Source organism: Mus pahari, chromosome 13, assembly GCF_900095145.1.
Source record: "Mus pahari chromosome 13, PAHARI_EIJ_v1.1, whole genome shotgun sequence".
Classification (NCBI taxonomy): domain Eukaryota; kingdom Metazoa; phylum Chordata; class Mammalia; order Rodentia; family Muridae; genus Mus; species Mus pahari.
Genome location: NC_034602.1, coordinates 79,432,255 through 79,442,417, shown reverse-complemented (window position 1 = coordinate 79,442,417; position 10,163 = coordinate 79,432,255). Strand labels below are relative to the sequence as shown.

Sequence of the window (10,163 nt, the reverse complement as noted above, 5' to 3'; positions counted from 1 at the left end):
CATCCACTTGCCCAAGAATTTTATAAATTCATTGTTTTTAATAGCTGAGTAGTACTCCATTGTGTAAATGTACCACTTTTTCTGTATCCATTCCTCTATTGAGGGACATCTGGGTTCTTTCCAGCTTCTGGCTATTATAAACAAGGCTGCTGTGAACATTGTGGAGCATGTGTCCTTATTCTGTGTCCCAGTTCTTAAGAAAGTTGCCCAAGATTGTGATAAGACGGTCACCGAATCCAAAGTCAATCTGATTCTTTGAAACCTAGTTTTAACCAGTCTTTTGTCCTTCCTGTGTCCTATGTTGATGACTCCTGGCAAGGACATAGCAGCTGGAAGGACAAGATCCACGGTTGGAGGGTCTTGGGTATGAATTATGGCTTCACTGAAGCTGTAGGTTCCCTTTTCCTGTATCCAGTCACTCAGCAGCAGGGAGAGGATGCTCGCGTTGTGGAGGGTGCTTCTAGTCGGGTTCCCGTGCCTTTATTTCTGTTTAGTTCATAGACTTCTCTACCTTCCAGAATCATTTGTAATCAGTATTCTTGGCGTTGAAGAGATTATTACACCTTTCAACTCTTAGGTGTGAAAGTGTGTGGGCAGCCCACAGAGCTTGTTTCTTGCCTCTCACAGCCTTGTTTATTCAGATACTGGGAACAAGTTGAAAGATCTCAAGTACTCAGGCTTCCTGTCCTTTCTCTTTGCCTCTACCCAAATCCAGGATTCCCTAATGTGTCATAAATCCCTAAAAAGGAAACAAGCAGGTGCTTCCTGTGTCCACACACAAACAACTCTCATCCCCAGATTTGGAGTTTAGCTTTAGATGACTGTCATGTTTTCTTTTTCACACAAATTTGTCCTTAGAATCTATAGTGTAGCTTCCATCCTGAGCGTCTTTGTATACATGCTATTCCAAGGCTTTCTTTCAAGGTCTATAAATGTTGCAAAGAACAATGAGACCAATATAGTCAAATCCAGTGTGAATACCATGTGTATATCAGTATTTTTCATATTGATGTAAAGAATTAGAGCATTAAAATGGGTAGTAATTTCATACATAATAAGGTAGAAAGTTGAACCCAACTATCGCACCCTTTAGTGACTGAAGTATTCAGACAGTTATTTTTTCTACTTCTTGTGACACAAGTTGAGTTTCAGAGAAAAAAAGCCAAGTTGTCAAATTCATTAAATTGCCAACGGTTGTTAGAAAAATTACTTAGGGAAAGAAATGGAATTAGGTCCTTTAGCTGTCTACAAGAATGTCCATATTTAAAGGAACAAACTCAGGTGACAAGGTAGCAAGGAACTTGTTTTTTATTATATATACCATATATATATATATATATATATATATATATATATATATATATATGTGTGTGTGTGTGTGTGTGTGCATGTGAGTATGTACATATATATACACACATGATTATACATATACATATACATATTCACATACACATACACATATATATGGATGATTAGCCTGCATGTATGTCTGTGTACCATATGAGTATGTGTGTGTGTGTGCATGTGAGTATGTACATATATATACACACATGATTATACATATCCATATTCACATACACATACACATATATATGGATGATTAGCCTGCATGTATGTCTGTGTACCATATGAGTACCTGTTGCCCTTGGTGACCAGAAGAGGGCATCAGATGCCCTGAAACTAGAGTGGAGAGGTGGGAATTCTCTTGAGTCAGCACTGGGAAAATTACATTCTTGGGTGGGGAGCAAAAGCTACCACCACGTGAACAGAGCCATGACTTAGACTGTGATTTATTTTTTTAGCCAGCTGAATGTGTGGTGAGGAGAAAGAAAACTTGAGAAATGCCAAGGTAATTCATTGGATTAACCACAAGCAGCAGCCCTCCAAGGAAATGGAACAAGCATTATTTTAAAATATTTTATTTTCAAATGATTTGTAAAAATACCAATAAATATTTAAACTTCTCCATTCTAAGACATAGAGGCATTAAATAGTCACTGTGCCTTATTTTAAAAAAATCACTTAAAATGTCTAAGGAATATATAATGCATTATAATTCTTAAAGCTTTAACACAAAGTTGATCATTCATGTGACACTATAAAACCATTTCAATAAATAACAATTGATAATCTTATATAGTTACAAAACTAGATGTGCACATACATTCATCCTACACTGACATGACCTTGTTTGTCTGTTTCTTGACTACCCCAGCTGCCACCAAAATGGCCAGCCAGGGAATACTGCCTCAGAAATAGTAATATAACTCCCTGACAGAATCTGAAAATCTCCAACCTTCAAGTTAAGAGTAGGATTGGTTAAACTTAGACTTGATATTAAATAAACATTAAATAAGATGCCATCTTACAAGTAGATTCAATTATACCCTTAGTTATTTTACATGTGAAACATTAACACAGAACTTGAGAAAAATAAATAGGTATGAACTCTCAGGAGTTGTTCAAAGCAAGCAGGTGGAGGCACATCCAGACGGCGTTGGGATGGATCGCTTTTCTCTGCTTTAGAAGGCAAGTCCTTCATCATGGCGAGGGGCTTCCTTCTTTCCCGGCTCAGCTGGACTTGCCGCTGTCGTGAGAAATAAGATGTCTTTATTAGGTGCACAGCATCTTTTGTTCTCCTGGGTTTTCTGTGGACAACCTGCCCTAAGGGACCCTGGCCTGTGATGCCTGTGCCACAGAGCAAACACCTCAGGCTTGCGGATGCTCTCCTACACGATAGAGATGGAGAGGGTACCTGGCATCTCAAAAAAAAAAAAGAAAGCTGTTGAAGCAGCTTGTCTGTCACACCAGGTCTCACCTAACTTATGAAGCGCTACTATTTTTTTTGTTGTTGTTGTTTTTATTAAATTTCAAGATAAGATTTCCAGAAAGACATAAATAATAAGTTTTGATTATATATATATATATATATATATATATATATATATATATATATATATACTGAGCCACTGCAAAATCTCTGCTTTTCCTCACTAAATATTAAAAATTAGAACCCTGTTTCCAAATACCATGGACCCGTTTTTTAGAACTAACTAGGATTGGGAGGCCAAGGCCGATGAGAATGTTCTAAAAAGCAGCGCTATCTCCTTTCTGTACGATAGAAAGAGGCTCCAGGTAGGGATAAAAGATCCTGGGAAAATCCTTCAGGCACCACGGTAGGCTAATTAATTATCCAAACGATCATTAAAATTGTGAAGATAATAATCACTATTGTAGTTCTGTGACTCTCCCTGATAAGATTTTGGAAAGATAGAAGCCAGTACTCTGATGAGGGTTATCGCGTGCAAACAAAGCGCCACCCACCTCTTCAGTATCTTGATGATTTTCTGAAGCCTGGGGCCTTGGGGGTTGAGGCAAACTTCTTGACCGCTCTTGAGAGTGGCTCTGCAGAGAGATGTGGGGATCATTATTAAGGCACGAGGTTCTGCTGGGGTGAGCATGGGGCGGCAGGAGGATCTGGGCAACTCTGGCCATGGCAGAGGCTATCCAGGGAGACACTCACATGACTTCTGTCTGGGCACAGTGGGGCCCCGGGGACCTCACAGTCAAGCTCTGGATGGTCTCAAAATCAACCCTTGGCAGGGTCTTCAGGCAGTGACAGCGCAGCTCACTGGCCACAACAGCCCCTGTAGGAGAAGACACTGGGTCAGAGGGGCTGGGGATGACTGTGCCCACCCAAGGCTTCCCCAGAAACATCAGCCTCCTATCCCACCTGTAGCCTGGTGGTTGGTGGCCAGGAGCAGCAGCAGGACCAGCGCAGCACTGAGGAGCCGGCAGGTGGGAGGGGCCATGGCGCTAGGCTGGAGTGTGGCTGGAGTCTGGAGCGCGGGAGCTGGTGTGAAGGGTTGTGGCGAGATCTGGGGCTCCAGGGCCCTGAGAGCCCCTTTTATACATGATGACTGGAAGAGCCAGAGCCCCGGGCTGGGGAAATTCCCCCCCGCAGCTCCAGGTCCCTGTGTCAGAAGAAAGATAGGGCCCCACCCCCGGGCTCTTGATGAGTTTGTTGGGGACACACGTGTGCTACTGGTTCCCCTCCTTCGCTGCTTGCCCACTGTGGGACCCTGAGATGAGTCCTGCCTCAAATGCCCCCTTTCCTATTCCCCATTCCACCCCACCCCACCCCACCCCCAAGGACAGCAAGTGTGCCTGAGCTGAAGAAACCCCCTTTTGGGGGTGTCCTTTGGTGCAGGGACTAGCATAGGAGTTAGAGAGAAGGAAGAGGTCGATGGTAGAAATCCGCCACTGGGTGGCGAGAGGCCAATAGAGAAAAATAATGAAGTGACAGTTGTAGGTGAAGGCTTTGCAGTTCAGAAAGAGCTGGGAGAACTGAGGTTTGTACCCAGTCCTCTTGGGAATGCATCCTTTCTGCCTCTGTCATTTATTGCTGTTTTCGGTGAGGTTTCAAAGCTGGAAACTTAGACACCTAATGATTTGTTTGAGTTGTTGTGTTTTGATATTTTTCAGAGAGAGAGAGAGAGAGAGAGAGAGAGAGAGAGAGAGAGAGAGAGAGATCCTGCCTCTATGCCATAATTCCTTCCATGGAAGAAGAATAAAATCTAACGAACGTTCTCTGGGTTTTCTTTCACTCCGATTTCTTTCTATTATCCATTGACAAAAGCTATTAGTAACTGCCTTTAAGATGGAGAGGCATACCCTAGAGCATTCATATCAAGGCCATAACCTCGGCATCTGAAATTCCTGATTGTGACTGCTGCTCAGAGAACACCACCAACCAAGGACCTTGGTCGAGGGTGAGGAGGTGTGCTGGAGAGTGCGCTAGACACTAAGGCTAGGAAATGTGTGCGCTGTTAAGGCTAGCATGTGTACCCCAGTACTTTTCGCCTCTTCTTTCCTTCCCTACCCATCCCCAGGGCTCTAGTTCTTCACAGGAAACACCCAAATGGCACCAACTACTAATGGAGGTGGAAACATGACATTCTCAAGCTACGGTAAGTGTGGCCGACTTTTCAAAAAATGATTCAAGAATTGATTGGTTGGCTGGCTGATTGATTGATTGATTGATTGAATGATTGATTGAGGCAGGATCTCTGTATCCCAACCTGGCTTGAAACTTTCTATGCAGTCTGGGATGACCTTGAATTTGTGGTAGAATTGCTGGACCACCCATTCAAGCACTGGTATTACAGGCATACAAAACCTTATTTAACAATGTTGAAAAGTTCTAAATTAGAAGTTACTCAAAGGTTTACTAAAAAAGTAAAATAAATTGAAATGGCCATGTATATTCTACTGGATGGTGCTCTTAGATGATTTGCATATGTGTGTGTGTGTGTGTATGTGTGTGTGTGTTTCTTGGTGTCTGTGTGTCTGTGTGTATTTGAATCTCTGTATATGGTGTGCTTGTGTCTGTCTTGTACATGGTATGTTTGTGTGTATCTCATGTGTGGTGCATTTGTGTTTGTGTGTGTTTGTATGTGTGTGTCTGTGTGTATGTGTCTGTGTGTGCATATGTCTGTATGTGTATCTGTGTATGAGTCTCTGTGTCTGTGTGCTGTGTGTCTGTGTGTATTTGGGTGTGTGTGGTGAGAAAGATATATCACTGAATTATTTTGTCATCACACTTTCAGTTTGTCTATAAAAATGAAAATTTGAGTAAACAATTCTCTTGTTTATTTGGAAGAATGTACAAAATTATTAATTTTGGGGGGACTCAGACAGGGTTTCTTTGCATAATAGCCCTAGCTGTCCTGGAACTCATTCTGTAGAGCAGGCTAACCTCTCTCTCTCTCTCTCTCTCTCTCTCTCTCTCTCTGCCTTCTCTTCTCTCCATCTTACCAATATTATTCCCCCTTTTAATCAATCCCTGTCCCAGATGTCATTCAATAGGACCCTATGAGAAAAACTAGAATGATTAAACACTGTACCAGGGAAAGGGGAATGAGGGAGAGTGCGCGGGCTGTGAACATTTGACCGACTGATGAACAATAGCCACAGTGGGCTGCAGTTCCTCTTTTCAGCACCATGAATTTTCTAAGGCTGAGTGGAAAATTTCCAAAAAAATATGGAAGTGGTTCTTTGAAACTTGAAAGGTATGGCACATTATTTTCTAACTGTAGTTGTGACATGTGCTTATTTTTATAAAGCTTATAAAGTCAGAAAGACATAACATTTTTTTCCTCTTTCTTAACTCCCCCTCACATTCCCATGTATTTACATAATTATATTCAGTCCTTGGAAAATTCTGGAGTCATTGCATCCCATTTTCAGATAAGGAAACCAAGACTTAAGGAGGTTAAGCGCTTTGTTTAAGATTATGTGCCTTATATTGTAAAGAGAGAGTACTGGGATCAAGTTCTTTTGGCTCTTACATTCATTTTAGTTTGAGTTTTTTGATTATTTCTTTTCAGGTTTTTCCATTATACTATCTATCTCTCCAATATCTATAATATCCCCCCTCTCTCTCATACACATATACATATAATCTTTATCTCTACATCATCTGTCTATTCTCCCTATATATTCTATATTTATTTCTAGTCATATTTGTTTCGTAGTATATACTCATGGTGCATTAATTAGAAAAGTTTATGAAGTACAGGTAAAAAACAAAAAAGAGAGAAATCTGTACTTGAAGTGTGTTGTCTTGAAGGACAGAGAGGGGCAGTGTGGTGGTGCCTGCAATCCCAGCCCTCTGGAAGCTGAGGCAGAAGACAAGCTTAAGAATCAGTCCCAGCTACATCATGAGTTCCAGGCTGGCTTCAGATACATAGCAAGGTGATGTCTAAATAACAAGGACAACAGCTAAAACAATGGCGTGTTTGTTGCCTCAAAACAGAAGCCCACAGAAATGGGAGTCATTGTTCAGTGATGAGTGACTGACTGGTCATCTTGCCTTTCTGTCCCACTACCCAGAAAGTCATGTCACCTTAGGTTCGATTGCCATTTTCACAAGGCAGCCCTAGAAATTTCAGGTCTTCTTTTTATTATTTATCTTTAATAGATTCTTTTCAAATTTCATATCATGCACCACAATCCCTCCATAACTGCCTTTACCCTGGCAATGCCCCCCTAAAAGAAATAAAAGAAAAGAAAACAAAGGAAAAAAAATACCATCACCACGGAAGCTGTGGCATATCAACATGTGTCACACACGATACCCTTTATACCCATTTATCCAAACAGTTTCACTTATAAGTGTTCACTGCAATGAGTCATTGTCTGTTTAGAGGCCTTGGCTCCCGCGTCCCTATCAGTACTGGATCCTCACCCGGATGTCCTGTTGTTGCTTTGTGTCATGGAGGACTTGAAGTTTTATTTAGTTCTATAGGACCAGCCCCTCCGTACCCTCCGTACCCCATCATAGATGGGGTAGATGCTGGGGTGGGCTAACTCAAAGCCCTGGATCTGGGCCTGGGTTGTAGCTGAGTTGGTCTGACCAGCAGCTCTTCCACACCCATGGCACCAGGTTCAGCTCTCTAGAACTTCTCCAGCAACGGGCGGGGCCACCTCCTCTGTGCCCACACCGCCACATGCTATTTCTTTTTAATCTGATTTAATATATAATTATTTTCTATCATTGAAAATAGATTTTAAAAATTATTTTCTATTATGAAAATATATTTATTTTATTTACATTTTTATGTTTATATTTAAGTATAGATTTTTTTTCTCATGTAATATATTCTGATTACAGTTTCCCTCTGTCTATCCTCGCCCACTTTCCCTCTCATCTGGATCCACTTCCTTTCTGTATCTCATTAAAATACCAACATGCTTCTAAGGGATAATCTTAAAATAGATTATACTATACTAAGATAAAACAAAAACTAACACATTGGAATTGGAAAGAAGATAAACAGAAGGAAAAGAACCCAAGAGAAAACACAGCAAACAGAGTCCCACTCGTTCACAAACTCAGGAGTCCGATAAGCACATGTAACTGAAAGCTATAACTTACACCCAAATTACTGTTACAGACTTGTGCAGACCCTGTGCAAGCTGGCTCAGTCTTTGTGAGGTCACATGAGCTTCGATCGTGTTGACAAAGAGAGCCTTATTTTCTTGGTGGCCTTTGTCTCCTCTGGATCTTGTTTTTTTTGTTCGTTTGTTTGCTTTTTGTTTTTTGTTTTCTGTTTTTTTTAATATTTTCTTTACTTACATTTCAAATGTTTTCCCCTTTCCAGGTCTCCCCTTCAGAAACCCCCTATCCCATCTCCCTCCCCCTGCCTCTATGAGGGTGCTCCTCCACCCACCCACACACTCCTGTCTTCCCACCCTGGCATTTCCCTACACAGGGGCATCGAACACCCTCAGGCCCAAGGGCCTCTTCTTCCACTGGTGTGCAACAAGGCCATCCTCTGCCACATATGCAGCCAGCACCATGGGTCCCTCCATGTGTATTCTTTGGTTGGTGGTCCAATCCCCAGGAGCTCCGGGGGTCTGGCCTGCTGTCACTGTTGCTCCCTCCACGGGGTTGCAAACCCCCTCAGCTCCTTCAGTCCCTCCTCCAACTCCTCCATCGGGGACCCCCCCCCTCCTCGAGCTCAGTCCAATGGTTGGCTGCAAGCTTCTACCTCTATATTTGTCAAGCTCTGGCAAAGCTTCTCAGGAGACAGCCATATCTGGCTTCGTGGATTGGCAGGATTAATATAGTAAAAAAATGGCCATCTTGCCGAAAGCAATCTACAGATTCAACTCAGTCCCCATCACAATTCCTCTGGATCTTCTACTCCCTCTGCTTCCTCTTCTGCAGGGTTCTGTGAGCCCTGAGGTGAGGGATTTGTTGGAGTCATCCTGTTTAGGGGGGTGTGTTCTAAGGTCTCTCGTTCTCTGTGTAATTAATATCTGGCTGTGGGGCTCTGTCTTTGTCCCCATCTGCTGCAGGAGGAAGCTTCTCTGATGATGGCTTAGCAAGGCACTGACCTACAAGTAGATCAGTAGGTGCTTAAGAGACATCTTTACGTGTGTGTGTGTGTGTGTGTGTGTGTGTGTGTGTGTGTGTGTGTATGTGCGCGCGTGCGCATGTGCATGCGTGCGTGTGTGTGTGTGTGTGTGTGTGAGAGAGCACGCACGTGTGTGTGCGCGCGCGCACGCGTGAGTGCGTGCGTGAGTGTGTGTGTGTGTGTGTGTGTGTGTGTGTATGTGTGTGTGTGTGAATGTGACAGTAGTATTTGCTTTTCCCCCAAGTCCCTGAGCCACCTAGTCTCAGTTTCTTGGTCACCGAAGCAGTGTCAGGTCTGGGTTCCATCTCTTGGAGTAGGCCTTAAGTCAAGTCAGATGTTGGTTGGCTACTCCCACAAGCCCTTGCCACGATTGCACGAGCCTATCTTGCAGGCAAGACAAATCGTCAGTCAACGGGTTTGATATTTTAACTTTTGTGTATGGAACAAACATGGCCAGTTCTTGAAAATTTTCACTCTTTGATAAACTAATAGCTCTAACAGCTTACAGAGTTCTGGAAAACACAATGCATGCTGTGTTTGTTACTAAGTTAGTTGCCACACACACACACACACACACACACACACACACAAGTCAAGTTAGTAAATATTTATACCTACCCTAAGGCACAGAGGGTTTATTTTATATTCTTCTAAGTACTTTACAAGTGTTGGCATATTAAGTCTTAAAAAAAACAACACTCTAAAGCAAATATTATTGTTATCTTTATGGAATTTTAAATAAGAAACTAAAGGCAAGAGGTTAGGTTACTTCGCTAACGTGTGTCATTACGCCTCAAAATCAACCCAAAGACTCAAACCCAAAGCTCTGTGATACATAATTCATAATTAAAGGAGACTGGTAATTTAAATACTTGGTTGAGTGATCCAGTCTTCTGTATTCTAAAAGGAAGCACAGCAAATGGCTGTACATTTTGTAGCTGGGTTTCAGTAAGTGCCTAACTAACTTCTACAGCAATGATGCAGCTTGTCATACTTTCTCAAGTCACCAATGTCTGTAAGAGTAGCAACTTTTCTACAGAGACATCCACCTTCGCCAGCTAGTGAAGTGTGCCCTCGTCAGTAAGTTGCCATGTACACAGCGTTAGGACCTCCTGAGAAGGGCATGTGTGGTCTTCTAAATGTTATAGCTGAATCTAATCTCTGTCTCTGTCTGTCTGTCTGTCTGTCTGTCTGTCTGTCTGTCTGTCTGTCTCTCTCTCTCTCTCTCTCTCTCTCTCT

The 10,163-nt window shown here is 42.4% G+C and overlaps 1 protein-coding gene across 1 annotated transcript; it reads right to left on the bottom strand.

Moving 5' to 3' along the window:
* Positions 1–1,906: 1,906 nt before the first annotated feature.
* LOC110330924 (C-X-C motif chemokine 3) lies at positions 1,907–3,876 on the bottom strand. The gene is made up of 4 exons (XM_021211234.1): positions 3,734–3,876; positions 3,524–3,647; positions 3,325–3,405; positions 1,907–2,587 (listed from the first exon to the last, which is right to left on the bottom strand). Exons 1-4 carry the CDS (start codon positions 3,810–3,812, stop codon positions 2,572–2,574), a joined length of 300 nt encoding a protein of 99 aa, XP_021066893.1. The 5' UTR covers positions 3,813–3,876; the 3' UTR covers positions 1,907–2,571.
* Between the last annotated feature and the right edge of the window lie 6,287 nt (positions 3,877–10,163).

Coding starts and splice junctions, on each gene's coding strand:
- LOC110330924 (XM_021211234.1), bottom strand. CDS start 3,812: ATGGCCCCTCCCACCTGCCGGCTCCTCAGTGCTGCGCTGGTCCTGCTG. Junction 3,648..3,733: donor CACCAACCACCAGGCTACAG/GTGGGATAGGAG, acceptor CTTCTCCTACAG/GGGCTGTTGTGGCCAGTGAG. Junction 3,406..3,523: donor TGTGCCCAGACAGAAGTCAT/GTGAGTGTCTCC, acceptor ATCTCTCTGCAG/AGCCACTCTCAAGAGCGGTC.